Genomic DNA, 18,806 nt, shown 5'->3' on the forward strand with positions numbered 1-18,806 from the left:
GAAAATGGACTAAGGTTCCCTATGTTCAAGTTTTCATGGCCTTTTATCATCATCCTGCTCTATGTGGCTCCATCATCAAAAGGCTGAGGAAACAGAAGATCCCTCCTAACATTCGAAATGGTCCCCTCTGACTTCTCCCAACTCTCAGCGGGGAACCAAGTTTCCCCCACTCTTGCAAGCTCCCTCACTCCTCCAGAGATTCTTCTGATCAAACTGAGATCCCACCTCCCCAGAGAAACAATCCCTGCTTGGACAACATCTTATCAGCCAGTCTGCCCCTGTTATTAGGGCCAGTTTTAGCACTATTCGGTCATATTTTAGCTATGAAACTATGACTACAGAAAGGAAAGATGATTTTTTTTTTTTGACAATATGGCCACGATATTCTTTAGACTCTGGAGAAAACTGGTTAAAATAAAGCTTTTTTAGAAATTGTAAAACCGGTTCTTTTTGCATGTGCAATTAGAGAAATCTAGCTTGTTAAAATGCTTTTTGGTTTATTTTCAAAATTCTGACCCTGCGAGAATAAAAATATGCCTAGGAGAAAGCTTGAGGTTAACTCTTATCATGTCCTGGGGAAACAAACACAGCCCACTTTGCCTGAGACTTCCGCCTTGGGTTGCTTAGTGAAACTTCAAGTCAAAAAAAAAAAAAAAAAGGCAAAGAGACAATTTAAGCCTCAAGAGGGAAACTGTGAGATCTCTGTCTGGATATATGTATGTCTCAGTATGTGTCTTTGTCTTCGCATAATATTGCTGAAGTTAATTTGTAAATGAGCTCTATTTAACTGGCTTAGAAAAGAAAAGTAAGTGCTCACAAATCAAACCATTCTAAATACAAGACAGAAATTAAAGATGTTTGGGTTTATTTGACACACGCCTTGTACCACATTGAGAAAAAAAAATGTGCTTTGGAAAAATACATGTTTTTAGAGGTTATGGAATGTGATCTTGAGTTTGCTAATCAGAAAATGCCAGTATGACAAACAGTTACACCTGGTTTCTTCTTGGTTTTCACTAGAGGTCATGGGTTTTTAAGGGTTAAAAATTATTATATGTAATCAAAGCTACCGAAGTGACAAGAGAAGCATTTCAGTGCGTAAAGCAAGTAGGATATATGTTGTTGGCCAGAGAAGATATAAAGACTGGAGATATTTTTGTTGGGGAAAGTGATGATAATAAATTTGTCCTACAGTTAGTTGTTTATAGATGAAAAAAAATGGGCAAGTTATTGATGATATGGATCCAGGAAGTGATAAAAGTTTTGTGGAAAAGGAACTATGAAAAACAAATTGGTACGTTGTTAAGACTGATTAAGACTAAATTGAAATTAATTAGGTAAATAAATTTGCTATTAACAGTAAGCTGGTACCAGACTGAAATTTGGTTCTGTCTCTATATTAAGAGAAATGCTGCTTTTGATAACAGACTGTGTAAATTTCTTTGCCTTTAAGTGATTTATATTTGCTTTTGAAATCTTTTGTTACTTTGGTTAAGTATTATTTCACAATGATCTATGAAGATTATAGCACACGTAGAGAAAGTTCATTCTGCGTCTACGAGATTAACCCCCCCATTGTCAGACTTCTGCCACCCTGATGCCCTGTAGCATGGCAATGGTCTACTCCTAAATCAGGGAATTTAAAATGGATCAACAATAGCTGTAGATTAAACGGTCAGCACTATGGGAAGACATGTGCTGTTCCCAGACCAGGGCTCGAACCCGTGTCCCCTGCATTGGCAGGCAGATTCTTAACCACCACACCACCAGGGAAGCCCTTGGGTGTGTTTAATAAAAATGGGGGTAATTAGAAAAAATTATGTTTCACTAAATATTATCGTAGTTTCATTAGTTAAGTTCTGTGTTTACTAAGACTCACTTCCCAGATAGTTCCTTGCTGTTATGTTATAGTTACGAGTTTTAATTGAGTTATTAAAGGGACACTCTAAGTTTGTTTCTGAAGCCTAACTTTGTAATCAATCTTTGGATAAAGATCAGATGCTCCATGATCTACAACCAGGAGATTAACAGCAGGCTACAGTCATTCAAGTTTAAAGAAACAATTAGACTATGCTAAGGATAAGGAGCCTGGTAACACTAGGAAATTGGGCTAAATGCCTTATGGACAATGCCAATGTATACAACTTCCCTTAAAGATAAGGCCTGGTGAAAAACAGACTAGGCCAGACAAGCTGGGGATGTACTAGGCTGTACCTAATGAAAATTTCTTAACTTAAATTCTTACTTATGACCTTACTAATACTGCTAGCTGTATTATTTCTATTTTTGCCTGTTTTACAAAATTGGTGTTCCTTACATTACCAAATGTGTGACTGGGCCTCCGATAAAATGATGGTATATAGTCCCATATGAGATCAATGACTGGAAGAGTGAAACTGTAGATACAGGAAGACGCACCAAGAGGGAATATTTTCCTAGACCGTAAGAGACTAGTAAAGCAGGAGGTCCAAAGACGTTTGGCTACTCACAAGGCCTAGTCCAGTAATGGCACACTGAGCATTCCTAGCCCTGTGGGACAAAATAGTCATAAAATGCCCCCCAACCATGGTCAAGTTTATGACCATGAAGGGGCCCTGCCAACAGGAAACTGGCACGTGCTGTCTGCCTCTACAAAGATTAAATCTGAAGCTGCTGCAGCTGCTGGCCTTCAATACCCCCTGACAGGAGTTCAGGGTGGAGATCAGGAATGAGGCGTTGTGTGCTCTGGGAAAAAACTGACCAAACAGGCCTTCAGATAGTTAGATATTTTCAGGTAAGGATTTTTATGAGCCCAAATTCTCACCTTTCTCATATCTAGAAAAACACTAAAATCATTAACAGTGACAACTGCTTTGGTTTATGTGTTAATAGCACATCAAAGGTTAAAACCTACTTGGATAAAACTAGACAACTGGCTACCTGACTACAGGTCTCCTCAAAGTGCCAGGTCTAGACTAGGATTCAGGCTTATCTTCCTGAAAAAAAAAAAAAAAAAAAAGATCTATTTTGTCTATTAATGTTCAGGTTGTCACTCCTCCAACTACTTCTGAATCTGTTATATCTATATCAATAACACTAGGCTAATTAAAAAAAGACATCAAAAAAAATATACGACCACACCAAAAGGCTCCATTCCTTTGGACAGGGTAACCCAAGCGCTGACTCTATCTGGACCAGGATCAAAAATTGTTACCAAATATAACTTGGTTCTTACTCCTGCATTGGCCGCTGGTTACAATAATTCTTTTACTGATATTTACAATATTTGCAAACTTGGTAAGTTTGTCTCTTTCAGACTGCAACAGTTTCACATCAGGAAAACGGTGATGCAGAGATTTCAGCCACTCCTCAGAACAGATCCTGCCAGAACACCAGCGTAAGTCACCCTGGGGTCCCTTAATGAGACAGGGCGAGAGCTCCATGACCCCAACTAGATACCGCCTATGAGTCCCTTGCCAGCCTGAAGAAGCAACAGAAGCCAGCCCATCGTCCCTCATGCTCCCAGCAAAGATTTCTTGGGGTTCATGTCTCTCAGGGGGAAGGTGAGGTAGGAGATAGATGGGCCCCTGCGCTGGACAGCTGGTGTTTGTCAAGTGGAGTAAAACTGAAGCTTTGTTCTCACCCAGACACTCCAAGGACAAAGCTAGTGGCAGAAGCTGAGCTCTGCTGAAGTAAAGAGATAAGATGACCACTCCTAAGATCAAGGAAAACTTCCTTATCTGCACATGTGCAGGAAGGCTCCTTGGGGGTCAAAAAGGGAGGGGGCATCACCCCATAATATGTGTGGACATGTACCCACAGTCCTCTGTGGTGGAATCCATCTTAGCAAATAGTTGCACATGCATGTTGGGGAGCCTCCTAGGACCACTCAGGTGTGAAAAAAGAAACAAGATAATTGGCCAAAGATAAACAAAGACCCAGAAGGACTGTCCTAATAAGTGATTTAAATCACCTCTTCAGGGCTTCCCTGGTGGCGCAATGGTTGAGAGTCCGCCTGCCAATGCAGGGGACACGGGTTCGTGCCCCGGTCTGGGAAGATCCCACATGCCACGGTGTGGCTGGGCCCGTGAGCCCACACTCTTCTCTGGGTGTGTATCTCTGCCTAGTTTCTGACTAACTGCACTCCTCACTAAGGGAGGACGCCCAAACCCTTTCTCTCTGGGTGTGCATCTCTGCCTTACTTCTGTCTTAACAAACTGTTTCTCTGTGTGCTCTCCCATTTGTTGTGCTATGTCTCTAATAATAAACTTTGTACGTGTTTTTACAGTTTTTTGCCTCTGTGAGAAATGCATTTTTCACTGGGGGCAAGAGCCAGGGGGTGTGGTGGTTAGGATTCCTGGTTTTCATCCAAGCTACCCAGGTTCAATTCCTGGGCAGGGAATTAAGATACTGCTTCACACCACCACTCACTGCTGCCTCTCCAAGATCAGTAGGTGCCACTGGACTCTCTAAGTCTGGAAGCTTGATTTAGGCATAGGGGAGGAGAGGTGAGAAGGCATTTGGTAAACGTGTTGGGAAGTGAAAAGAACAAGCAGGACCCTGTGGGGCTCCTGGACGCAAAAGCCTTTCTGTGGCCCCATTTCTTGATTACAGGAAATAGGCTTCATTCAGCCTCCAAGACCTTCCCTGAGTTCCAACAGGCAGGTTCAAATGGTTGCTCATTAGGGAAGGGAGGGGATGCAGAGACAAGGGAGGACCAGTCAAGAAACAATAGAGCAGCCTTGGGGCAGGGTCCTGGTTCCCCCCTCAAGAGATATACATAACAGTATCTTTGAGCTGTTTTTCAGATACTGAAATCCCCACCAGGTGGGAGAAGTTAATGATATGCTGCCCACAAGCACTCAGACCCCAGACCTGCTGGAACCAGAAGGTTGATGATGCTAATTCCCACTTACCTTCCTACCAACCAGTCAGAAGAATGTCCATGAGCTGATCACACCCTCCTCTTTGAACCATTGCTATAAACTCCTCACTACCCACTACAGGTCGGGACACACAATTCTGAGGGCATTAGCCTGCTGTGGCCCCTTTTGCCTGGCAAAGCAATAAAACTATTCTTTTCTACTTCACCCAAAACTCTGTCTCCAAGATTTAATTCGGTGTTGGGGTACAGAGGCCAGATTTGGCTTCAGTGGCAGGGAGCTATCAGAATCTGAAACTGACCAGAAGTGGAAACTTCTAACCTCTTCCCGGGCCCCACCCTAGAAGTGATTAATATATTAACTGATTGAAAAAGAAGGTAAAAGAAGGCTATGAAACATGGGGTCTAATAATGCCAATTGGTGTACTAGAGCTGGAGTGGCAAGTTTGATATGTTTTAGATTTGCATAAAAATGCAAATAATGCATAACATTCTTCTCTAGAACATTAAAGAGATTTGATAGCTTTTGAAGGGTCATTGAAGAGGAAATACAAATAACCAAGAAAAATAAATACAAATTCTTAACCTCACTCCTAAGTAAATAAATACAAATTAAAACAATAAGGATATGCCACATTTTTGCTCATCAGACAGGCTATGTTTAAAAAAATTCTCATAACAACCTGGACTATTGAGGGTACGTAAACACAGGCATTCTCATATTTAGAGAGTATGCAATGATGTATCTATTTCAGAGGGAAATGTGACAATGCCTATAAAAATTTAAAAAGTACACATTCTTGGATTTCCCAGGGAAATCCCAGGGATTTCCCGTCAGTATTTTTCTTTGAGCAGTGCTTGCTCCCTAAACACGTTTGAATGCCTATTAACCAAACAGGTAATATGTGCGTACATGTATGTATCAACACTCTTTGAAATAGCCAAACATCTATATATCTATTAATGAGATGTGATTAACAAAATTATAGTTGGCTGTATAACGGGGTTCCTATGTAGTTATTAGCCATGAAGTGGCTCAATTTATATATACTGACATAGAAAGATTTTTAACTTGCTATTGCATTCACCCACACTGAATCTGGCATACCAGTTTTACAACATGAATATTTGTGAGTGTGTATGTATGTGTACACACATACATATTTATCAGTATAAGCCTAAACAATTTCTGGAATAATATAGAAGACATATTTTTTAAAAAATACCAACTTTGGGGACTTCCCTGGTGGTTTGGGGGTAAGACTCCGTGCTCCCAATGCAGGGGGCCTGGGTTCGATCCCTGGTCAGGGAACTAGATCCTGCATGCGTGCCACAACTAAGAGTCCGCACGCTGCAAGTAAAGATCCCACATGCCGCAACTAAGACCCGGTGCAGCCTAAATAAATAAATAAATATTTTTTAAAAAATAAATAAAATTACCAGCTTTGGGGAATGAGAATGAAGATCAGGAAGTGGATCTACTTTTCCCTTGATACACTGGAATACTACTTATCTTTTTATTGTCATCGTTGCTACTTCTGGTGGTATAAAAGTAATTAATGCTTATAGTGTAAACTCAACCATTTCATTGCTAATATACTGGGGACTGGTGAGAACTGAGGTCTCTGTCGCCTTCCCGCAGTATCTCAGCAGTGCTCGCCTTATCCAGATATTGATATGCATGCCATTCAATATGGAAATTCGATTGGAGGCGTGGAAAGTGAAAAGCAGAAATGAGATGTCCAGTTCTTACCCACAACAAGAATTAGTGAGATGGTGGCTATACAAAGTTGTGATTTTCCTTTGATTTTTACCTCAGCTTATAAAATGCTGGCTTGAGTTTCGTTTCAGAAAGAGTTTGGGGGGGAAGTCTTTTTCATAGCTGGTTAAAGGGCCAAGGTTGTTTTTCCCCAGTGAAAAGAGATTAGTCTTATGGCAAGTTGTTACAAGGTTAGTCACTCAAGCATATAGACATGGAGACCAGTAATTGTCCCCTGTCCCTGCTGGCACGGATCACTACAAGTACAGAAAAAATTCAGGTCACTGGCCAGGTCTTTCATTTCAGAAGTAAAAGGGAGAAGCAATAAAGCTCAAACTTGGTACTGCAGGTTCCCTTACAAGATGATGTATATAGATGAGCATAAATATAAAACTATAGACCCATGTGTAATTACCACGCAAAGAATTCTGATAAAATTTATATTCTTGGGGCTTCCCTGGTGGCGCAGTGGTTCAGAGTCCGCCTGCCGATGAAGGGGACACGGGTTCGTGCCCCGGTCCGGGAAGATCCCACATGCTGCGGAGCGGCTAGGCCCGTGAGCCATGGCCGCTGAGCCTGCGCGTCCGGAGCCTGTGCTCCGCAACGGGAGAGGCCACAACAGCGAGAGGCCCGCGTACCACACAAAAAAAGGTTATATTCTTTTCCTCCAAATTACATATACATACTGGCATACAATTTCAGGGAGTCATGAGTTTCTCATGCTCATCCATTAGCCCTAAGGGACTCTACACATCCTATGGTTAAAGGCCCTTCTGTAAGAAGACGTGCCCAATGGTGACACACACAGATATTTATTAAGTCAACACACATCAATGTGCCAGGCTCTGATCTATGTTTTGTGAATGGAACCAAGATTAAATAAGATACAGTTTTTCACAAAGATTTCAATCCAAGAGTTGGGTCAACGTTTTCTCTCTAACTACATAGATTACATACATACATACATACACACACACACACCCCTGTACCTATATTAGGTAAATCAATAGAATGTAGGTTTCCTTTTCATTATTATAATGTACTGGGTAGCAGTTTTAATGTATTAGGTGCACACAACGCGTGTGCACATGCACACATACACACACACACAGGGTATTTAAACAGTAAAATCTTTGTTTACTGGATGACGACCTGTCAATTTGTCCTCGGTTGAACACAGGGGCCAATAACAAATGCCACATCCAATAAACACGTTAAAAATATTCCAATAATACTTCCTGTGACTGACTGTAATTTAGGTTACTCTCTTCAGCTTGCTTCCCAAGGCAGAGAGGTAGTACAAGAAAGAATAACATCCTTTTCGTGGTTGTTAACTATGAAACATCCAGATTTCAGAGCACAGTTGGCAAGAAATGTTTGTGTAGGTCACAGACCTTCGTAGAGCAAAAGCTTTCCAGAGTTCACCTCCCCTCAAATATGGAGACTTCAATTGAAACAGAAATTAATTATAAAATGTAATCTAGGGAGATTTGAAACGACACTAAAACTAAACTTCGAGTAACGAGCCCACATAAGCATTTGCCACCCACCCCATGGCGATAAGCAAAATAAGCAAGGAGGGATTTTTTTCTGTGTCACGTGTCTCAGTGCATTGTCTACAAAATCCCTAAACCCATTAAAATCAGAAAAAAATTACTTGTTACAAAGTAAAAAAAAAATCATATTATTTTGGCATACACCCTACCAGATGTATGACCTAGAATATAAACAATGGGTTTCATATACTAAACAGTAATGAAAGGATGGAGAAAAAAGAGGGATCCCAATTCTGGAATGGGGAGAGAGATAACATAGAGATACTGGATTTCTTGGAGCAAATGACCAGCCTGGAGTCTGATTTTTTTTTTTTTTTTTTTTGCGGTATGCGGGCCTCTCACTGTTGTGGCCTCTCCCGCTGCGGAACACAGGCTCCGGATGCGCAGGCTCAGCAGCCATGGCTCACGGGCCCAGCCGCTCCGCAGCATGTGGGATCTTCCCGGACCGGGGCACGAACCCGTGTCACCTTCATCGGCAGGCGGACTCTCAACCACTGTGCCACCAGGGAAGCCCTGGAGTCTGATTTTGATAAATACACTCTCAGTTATATTTGCTAATAGCTTGCTACTCTGACCTCTCCATGTTCTTTCCTTCCTCCTCCTGTTTCTTTGACCTGAAGCCATGTTTACTGACTCTCTTGGAGAACGACAGACAGACAGACAGATACACAGAGGGAATACGATACTGAGAAAATCTCATTGATTTTTATATTTAGTCAGGTCAGGAGTTATGCTTAGATCCTTTATTTCAATTGGTAGGTTTTGTTTTGTTTTGTTTTGACAGGGATAACTTTTCAAATTAAATCCCTTTATTGAATTTTCACTCTTGGATAGTTTCTGAAGATGCTGTCTTTGCAGAAAAGTAAAATAAAATAAATAAAATTAGAACGGATATATTTCATGCCTTGTGAAAGCTGAGCCTGAGATGACAGTTTGGCATTATCAACCTCCGTGCCTGCAGGGAGCACAGGAATAATGTTGGGTGAGAGAAAACGTGCCGATCAGGGAAAGCGACAGCCGTGTTGTTTTCAGGATACGGGGTAATGTGCATTAAATGCCACAAGCCAGAAAGCACCATTATCCCCCAAAGCTTGAAAATAAAATCAACCTGGGATGCTACCAATTCCACCCAGAGCTTTCTAAACAAGGGGTGTAGTCATGGGAGACAGACCCTAAAGCTCTTTCATTAGTCTTTCGTTGTGGGACTTTGTTACTATAAGTGTGTCCCACAGACCAGAGGCATCGGCTTCACCTGCAGACTCTTGGGCCCTAACTGAATCAGAATCCACATTTTAACAAGATCCCTGGGTGGGTCGTACGCATGTTCAAGTTTGAGATGCAATGCTGTAAATTTATCAGACAACCTGGTAAGTGAGGTTAGGTAGCCAGCTGGTAATCCTGACAATTGGTCAACTCTGTGTTCATTCATTCAATACATATTTATTAAGCCCCACCTACATGTAGACACTGTAGAATGTGCTGGAGATGCAATACTGAGCAAAGGTATACTTGGCTCCTGCACACATAGAACTTAATAGGCTGGTGGAGAGGAAAACTTGTGATCAAATGGAATGTGTAATTTCAAACTAAGAAGAATACAATAAAGAAAAATAATAGAGTGGATGAAAGCAAACAAAATAAACTGGTTTAGATTAGGACTTCAAGAAAGACTTCCTTAAGAAATGGATGCTCTCCCTGGATTTGATATAGTTCTACGGTTATTCTGGATGTTATCATTGGGGGAAGCTGGGTGAAGGGTTCAGGGGAACTCCATACTATTATTTTGCAACTTCTTTGTGAACCTAAAATTATTTCAAAAAGTTAAAAAAATTAGAAATGATGCTTAATCTTAATCTGAACCATCTTCAGTAATACATTACACTGAATTGGTCAGGGAAGGGGGATAAAGAAAGGTATTCCAAGCAGAGGAAAGAGTAGGTATTAGAGTCTTGTTATGGAGACACAGAACTTTGTAGTTTCTAAGAATTGAAAGCAAACCCAAAGGCCTGCAGGTGATGACCGAGGAGGGCACAGAGTGAGATGAGGCTGAGGAAATGGGCAGGCGGGAGATTATGCTGCAGCTACAGGTAAAGGTGAGAACTGTGTTCTTTATTACTAGAGCAATGGGAACTAAAACAAAGCTCTAAACAGACGGCATGGCAACTTTTGACTTAAGACAGCTCTGGCTACTGGGTACTGAGAACTGAACCATGGAATCCAAGATAACATTATCAGCTCTGGTCACCACCAGAGAGAGCCCACTTTATAAAGAAGTGGGGGGCTTCCCTGGTGGCGCAGTGGTTGACGGTCCGCCTGCCGATGCAGGGGACGCGAGTTCGTGCCCCGGTCCGGCAGGATCCCACGTGTCGCGGAGCGGCTGGGCCTGTGAGCCATGGCCGCTGAGCCTGCGCGTCCGGAGCCTGTGCTCCGCAGCGGAAGAGGCCACAGCAGTGAGAGTCCCGCGTACCGCAAACAAACAAACAAACAAACAAAAAGAGGTGGGAAAGCAGCTCTAAACTGTTGAGATTATTCTGTGTCATGTACAATCTGGGCACATTACATATCAGAGCTCTGCCTGAGTTTATAAAGGAGAAAGGAGATGGTCAGCTTGGACCCTGATCTATCCCCACACTGATTCTGCCAAAGAATATATTCATTCCCCAAAGGGGGAAAGAAACCTCTGGAGATAAAAATATCTCCCTGTGAGCACATAGTAATGGAGTAGGTGTGGTTTCTGGAGAGTCTGGATGGCAGGGGTGACCAGCTTCTTTGAGCTGTGAGCTGGTAAACCATGGGTATCACTTGCCTTTGCATCAGAAAAGTGGAGGGCAAGCAGACAGGCTCAGTGTCAGTGATGATGAAGTGTGTGAATTGTGAGGGATATTTTTAAAACAGAGAAGGTCTCAAAAATTAGATGATCACCCTCTGGCTCAGTGCTGAACAACTTCGACCAGGCTCTTGGCACTGTGGTAACTGGAGAGTCCGTTCTCTTCCTTTTCTCTGCACTTGAGACCTCTTTCTTTTCACCTGGGTTTTCTCCCCTCATCTATTTTCCTTCTATGCATTTCCCCCTTTTCTCTTTTTCCTTTTTCCCTTTCACCTGTAGTTCCCTAGTAGTACCCCCTGCAATGCTTAGCCCTCCTGGAGAACCTCAGGAACAAAGAAGGGGCAGGAAATCCATGTTGTTGTCGTTAAACTCTCTAGGCCTTGGTTTCTTCATCTGTAAAATGGGAACCACCACCTATGAACTGTAGTGAAGATTAATTGTGATAAAGTATAGAAAGCCCTTAGCATGATTCTGGGTACAGGGCAAGTGCTTAGTAAATATTAGCCACTATAGGAATCATTATTATTAACTTCTTTAACTTACAGTGAAGAAATGGAGGCATAAAGAGTTTAAGGAACTTTTTCAAGGTCACACAGTGAGTGAGTGAACTTGTGAGTCAGGCAGACATGGCTTTGGATTGTGGACCTTCAGCTTTGCTCTCCATCGTGTGCTAAAGCCAAAACGTCCATAGGAAACACAGTCTTTCACTGTAGCCAACCTAACTAGGGATGTTCAGAACCACCAACTGACGTTTGCCTCCTGCTGCTTACGATGGGGGACAGACAGGATGATGCTCTTCTACAAGCCCTTTCCAAGTGTTCTGTCAATCTCCCACTAGACAGTGAGGCATTGCCTGGATGATATCTGATAAAATAAGGAAACTGGCAAAACAAATCAAAAGAGCAGCAATAATGCAATAATAACAAGTGTTTACTTAAAAAATAAGAAAGTTTGGAATTTTATCATCTCCTGCAAAGAAAAACCCCTTGATTGGATGAGAGTTGCAGAGAATTATTAAGACAACTCTAGGTAACTAAGGCCAAAAAAAAAGTCCTCAGGTCCAAACAACTCAGATTATTGATTATCACCACTGTGATTTCCTTTAACACAGATGCGATTCATGGCAGATCGATAAAATTAATTACTATTAACTTCGTGGAAAAGTTGCTTTACTTACGACCATCCACAGTTCTGGCCTCGAGATGCACAAGATCTGGTTCCTTGTTCGACCCCATCACAGACCTAAATGATGGAGAAACATCAACATTAATGAATTCCCATGTGCCTCAGGGAAACTCAGCTGAGCCCATAAACTACTAATGTTCACGGGATTCTAAAGCCACAATCCTTAGGATACATCTACTGTATTTATTGATATAGCCTGACAGTACAATTTTCACTTCAAATAAAACCTATAAAAAATCCTTTATTTGATGAAGGCCAGGCTTGACTGCGGCAAGGATACTGTGTGTTATTAACTCCGACTTGCAAATGAGTCCCATGCATGTCATATGTAACAGTCTCACTGACAGTATATTAAACTTTCAAGAGTTGTCAGGCAGATGACAGGCAAGCTGCTTTACCTGGGTGACTTGAGCAGTGATTTACACACAGCAAACTGATCTAGTTAATGTTTTCATTTGAAATTTGCAGAACTACCTACTACTATCCTATGAACAGACCACATGACCCAACCAACGTAGTGGCCAGAACAGCCTAGAGTGACCATTCTCTGTATTGTTGAACCTGTGTGAGTGGGAAACACAGATGCACCCATATTATGATATGTGCCAGAAATCACAAGTGTAAGTAAAATACAAGTCTATTTAAAATGCCTTGGAGGGCTTCCCTGGTGGCGCAGTGGTTGAGAGTCCGCCTGCCGATGCAGGGGACACAGGTTCGTGTCCCGGTCCAGGAATATCCCACGTGCCACGGAGCGGCTGGCCCATGAGCCATGGCCGCTGAGCCTGTGCGTCCAGAGCCTGTGCTCCTCAACGGGAGAGACCACAACAGTGAGAGGCCCGCGTATCGCAAAAATAAATAAATAAATAAATAAACAAACAAACAAATAAAATGCCTTGGAGAGGACCCTCAAGATGGCGGAGAAGTAAGACGTGGAGATCACCTTCCTCCCTACAAATACATCAGAAATACATCTACATGTGGAACAACTCCTACAGAACGCCTACTGAACGCTGGCAGAAGACCTCAGACTTCCCCAAAGGCAAGAAACTCCCCACGTGCCTGTATAGGGTAAAAGAAAAAAAGAAAAAACAGAGACAAAATAATAGGGATGGCACCTGCACCGGGGGAGGGAGCTGTGAAGGAGGAAAGGTTTCCACACACTGGGAAGCCCCTTCGCGGACGGAGACTGCGGGTGGCAGAGGGGGGAAGCTTCGGAGCCACAGAGGAGAGCGCAGCAACAGGGGTGCGGAGGGCAAAGCGGAGAGCTTCCCGCACAGAGGATCGGTGCCGACCAACACTCACGAGCCCTAGAGGCTTGTCTGCTCACCCTCTGGGGCAGGTGGGGGCTGCGAGCTGAGGCTCGGGCTTCGGTCAGAGCACCGGGAGAGGACTGGGGTTAGCGGCGTGAAAACAGCCTGCAGGGGGTTAGTGTGCCACGCTAGCCGGGAAGGAGTCTGGGGAAAAGTCTGGACCTGCCTAAGAGGCAAGAGACTTTTTCTTCCCTCTTTGTTTCCTGGTGCTCGAGGAGAGGGGATTAAGAGTGCTGCTTAGAGGAGCTCCAGAGACGGGCGCGAGCCGCGGCTAAAAGCGCGGACCCCAGAGACGGGCATGAGACGCTAAGGCTGCTGCTGCCGCCACCAAGAAGCCTGTGTGCGAGCACAGGTCACTACCCACAGCCCCCTTCCGGGGAGCCTGTGCAGCCCACCACTGCCAGGGTCCCGGGATCCAGGGACAACTCCCCCAGGAGAACGCACAGCGTGCCTCAGGCTGGTGCAACGTCACGCCGCCTCACACGCCACAGGCTCGCCCCGCACACCATGCCCCTCCCTCCCCCCGCCCCGGCCTGAGTGAGCCAGAGCCCCCGAATCAGCGGCTCCTTTAACCCCGTTCTGTCTGAGCGAAGAACAGACGCCCTCCGGCGACCTACACGCAGAGGCGGGGCCAAATCCAAAGCTGAGCCCCTGGGAGCTGTGAGAACAAAGAAGAGAAAGGGAAACCTCTCCCAGCAGCCTCAGGAGCAGCGGATTAAAGCTCCACAATCAACTCGACGTACCCTGCATCTGTGGAATACATGAATAGACAACGAATCATCCCAAATTGAGGAGGTGGACTTTGAGAGCAAGATTTATGATTTTTAACCCTTTTCCTGTTTTTTTGAGTGTGTATGTGTATGCTTCTGTGTGAGATTTTGTCTGTATAGCTTTGCTTCCACCATTTGTCCTAGGGTTCTATCCTTCCTTTTATTTTTTTTATTTTTTTCTTAATAATTATTTTTATTTTAATAACATTATTTTATTTTACTTTATCTTCTTTCTTTCTTTCTTTCTTTCTTTCCTTCTTTCTTTCTTTCTTTCTTTCCTTCTTTCTTTCTTTCTTTCCTTCCTTCCTTCCTTCCTTCCCTCCCTCCTTTAGACAACGAATCATCCCAAATTGAGGAGGTGGACTTTGAGAGCAAGATTTATGATTTTTTCCCCTTTTCCTCTTTTTGTGAGTGTGTATGTGTATGCTTCTGTGTGAGATTTTGTCTGTATAGCTTTGCTTCCACCATTTGTCCTAGGGTTCTATCCGTCTGTTTTGGTTTTTTTAAAATATTTTTTTCTTATTTTTTTTTATTTTAATAACTTTATTATATTTTATCTTACTTTATTTTATTTTAATTTATCTTCTTTCTTTCTTTCCTTCCTTCCCTCATTCCTTCCTCCCTTCCTCCCTCCCTCCCTCCTTTCTTTCTTTCTTTCTACTTGTACTAATTCTTTCTTTCTACTTTTTCTCCCTTTTATTCTGAGCCGTGTGGATGAAAGGCTCTTGGTGCTGCAGCCAGGAGTCAGGGCTGTGCCTCTGAGGTGGGAGAGCCAACTTCAGGACACTGGTCCACAAGAGACCTCCCAGCTCCACATAATATCAAATGCCGAAAATCTCCCAGAGACCTCCATCTCAACACAAACACCCAGCTTCACCCAACGACCAGCAAGCTACAGTGCTGGACATCCTGTGCCAAACAACTATAAAAACAGGAACACAACCCCACCCATTAGCAGAGAGGCTGCCTAAAATCATAAGTCCACAGACACCCCAAAACACACCACCAGACGTGGACCTGCCCACCAGAAAGACAAGATCCAGCCTCATCCACCAGAACAAAGGCACTAGTCCCCTCCACCAGGAAGCCTACACAACCCACTGAACCAACCTTAGCCACTGGGGACAGACACCAAACACAACGGGAACTACGAACCTGCAGCCTGCAAAAAGGAGACCCCAAACACAGTAAGATAAGCAAAATGAGAAGACAGAAAAACACACAGCAGATGAAGGAGCAAGATAAAAACCCACCAGACCTAACAAATGAAGAGGAAATAGGCAGTCTACCTGAAAAAGAATTCAGAGTAATGATAGTAAAGATAATCCAAAATCTTGGAAATAGAATGGACAAAATGCAAGAAACATTTAACAAGGACCTAGAAGAACTAAAGATGAAACAAACAACGATGAACAACACAATAAATGAAATTAAAAATACTCTAGATGGGATCCATAGCAGAATAACTGTGGCAGAAGAATGGATAAGTGACCTGGAAGATAAAATAGTGGAAATAACCACTGCAGAGCAGAATAAAGAAAAAAGAATGAAAAGAACTGAGGACAGTCTCAGAGACCTATGGGACAACATTAAATGACCCAACATTCGAATTATAGGAGTTCCAGAAAAAGAAGAGAAGAAGAAAGTGAGTGAGAAAATATTTGAAGAGATTTTAGTTGAAAACTTCCCTAATATGGGAAAGGAAATAGTTAATCAAGTCAAGGAAGCACAGAGAGTCCCATACAGGATAAATCCAAGGAGAAATACGCCAAGACACATATTAATCAAACTGTCAAAAAATTAAATACAAAGAAAACATATTAAAAGCAGCAAGGGAAAAACAACAAATAACACACAAGGGAATCCCCATAAGGTTAACAGCTGATCTTTCAGCAGAAACTCTGCAAGCCAGAAGGGACTGGCAGGACATATTTAAAGTGATGAAGGAGAAAAACCTGCAACAAAGATTACTCTACTCAGCCAGGATCTCATTCAGATTTGATGGAGAAATTAAAACCTTTACAGACAAGCAAAAGCTGAGAGAGTTCAGCACCACCAAAGCAGCTTTACAACAACTGGTAAAGGAACTTCTCTAGGCAAGAAACACAAGAGAAGGAAAAGACCTACAATAACGAACCCAAAACAATTAACAAAACGGGAATAGGAACATACATATTGATAATTAGCTTAAATGTAAATGGACTAAATGCTCCCACCAAAAGACACAGATTGGCTGAAGGGATACAAAAACAAGACCCATATATTTGCTGTCTACAAGAGACCCACTTCAGACCTAGAGACACATACAGACTGAAAGTAAGGGGATGGAAAAAGATATTTCATGCAAATGGAAACCAAAAGAAAGCTGGAGTAGCAATTCTCATATCAGACAAAATAGACTTTAAAATAAAGACTATTAGAAGAGACAAAGAAGGACACTACATAATGAACAAGGGATCGATCAAAGAAGAAGATATAAAAATTGTAAATATTTATGCACCCAACATAAGAGCACCTCAATACATAAGGCAAATACTAACAGCCGTAAAAGGGGAAATCGACAATAACACATTCATAGTAGAGAACTTTAACACTCCACTTTCACCAATGGACAGATCATCCAAAATGAAAATAAATAAGGAAACACAGGCTTTAAATGATACATTAAACAAGATAGACTTAATTGATATTTATAGGACATTCCATGATAAAACAACAGAATGCACATTTTTCTCAAGTGCTCATGGAACATTCTCCAGGATAGATCATATCTTGGGTCACAAGTCAAGCCTTGGTAAATTTAAGAAAATTAAAATTGTTTCAAGTATCTTTTCTGACCACAACGCTATGAGACTAGATATCAATTACAGTAAAAGATCTGTAAAAATACAAACACATGGAGGCTAAACCATACACTACTTAATAACGAAGTGATCACTGAAGAAATCAAAGAGGAAATCAAAAATACCTAGAAACAAATGACAATGAAAACATGATGGCCCAAAACCTATGGGATACAGCAGCAGCAGTTGTTCTCAGAGGGAAGTTTATAGCAATACAATCCTACCTCAAGAAACAAGAAACATCTCAAATAAACAACCTAACCTTACACCTAAAGCAATTAGAGAAAGAAGAACAAATAAACCCCAAAGTTAGCAGAAGGAAAGAAATCATAAAGATCAGATCAGAAATAAATGAAAAAGAAATGAAAGAAACAATAGCAAAGATCAATAAAACTAAAATTGTGTTCGAGAAGATAAACAAGATTGATAAACCATTAGCCACATTCAACAAGAAAAAAGGGAGAAGACGCAAATCAATAGAATTAGAAATGAAAAAGGAGAAGTAACAACTGACACTGCAGAAAAACAAAGGATCATAAGAGATTACTACAAGCAACTATATGCCAATAAAATGGACAGCCTGGAAGAAATGGTCAAATTCTTAGAAAAGCACAACCTTCTGAGACTGAACCAGGAAGAAACAGAAAATATAAACAGACGAGTCACAAGCACTGAAATTGAAACTGTGATTAAAAATCTTCCAAGAAACAAAAGCCCAGGACCAGATGGCTTCACAGGTGAATTCTATCAAACTTTTAGAGAGAAGTAACACCTATCCTTCTCAAACTCTTCCAAAATATAGCAGAGGGAGGAACACTCCCCAACTCATTCTACAAGGCCGCCATCACCCTGATGCCAAAACCAGACAAAGATGTCACAGAAAAAGAAAACTACAGGCCAATATCACTGATGAACATAGATGCAAAAATCCACAGCAAAATACTAGCAAACAGAATCCAACAACACATTAAAAGGATCATACACCATGATCAAGTGGGGTTTATCCCAGGAATGCAAGGATTCTTCAATATACGCAAATCAATCAATGTGATACACCATATTAACAAATTGAAGTACAAAAGCCATAAGAAAATCTCAATAGATGCAGAAAAAGCTTTCGACAAAATTAAATACCCATTTATGATAAAAACTCTCCAGAAAGTGGGCATAGAGGGAACTTACCTCAACATAATAAAGGCCATGTATGACAAACCCACAGCCAACATCGTTCTCAATGGTGAAAAACTGAAACCATTTCCACTAAGATCAGGAACAAGACAAGGTTGCCCACTCTCACCACTATTCAACATATTTTGGAAATTTTAGCCACAGAAATCAGAGAAGAAAGTCAAATAAAAAGGAATCCAACTTGGAAAAGAAGAAGTAAAGCTGTCACTGTTTTCAACTGACATGATACTACACTTAGAGAATCCAAAAGATTCTACCAAAAAACTACTAGAGCTAACCAATGAGTTTGGTAGAGTAGCAGGACACAAAATGAATGCACAGAAATCTCCTGCATTCCTGTACACTAATGATGAGAAATCCGAAATAGAAATTAAGGAAACACTCCCGTTTACCACTGCAACAAAAAGAATAAAATACCTAGGAATAAACCTACCTAAGGAGACAAAAGACCTGTATGCAAAAAACTATAAGACACTGATGAAAGAAATTAAAGATGATACAAACAGA

The 18,806-nt window shown here is 41.9% G+C and overlaps 1 protein-coding gene across 4 annotated transcripts in view; it reads right to left on the reverse strand.

Annotated features, from left to right (window-relative positions):
- Window positions 1-18,806, reverse strand: part of SORCS1 (sortilin related VPS10 domain containing receptor 1) — a gene marked incomplete at both ends in the record, with an annotated part of 558,785 nt that overhangs the window by 150,110 nt on the left and 389,869 nt on the right. For all 4 annotated transcript variants that reach the window (XM_082674065.1, XM_082674064.1, XM_082674066.1 and 1 more), the window contains one exon: window positions 12,181-12,245. In XM_082674065.1, coding sequence (XP_082530191.1) covers window positions 12,181-12,245 — 65 coding nt within the window. The remainder of the gene's footprint in view (window positions 1-12,180; window positions 12,246-18,806) is intronic.

Source organism: Grampus griseus (genome assembly GCF_964374135.1).
Source record: "Grampus griseus genome assembly, chromosome: 16".
NCBI classification, from domain to species: domain Eukaryota; kingdom Metazoa; phylum Chordata; class Mammalia; order Artiodactyla; family Delphinidae; genus Grampus; species Grampus griseus.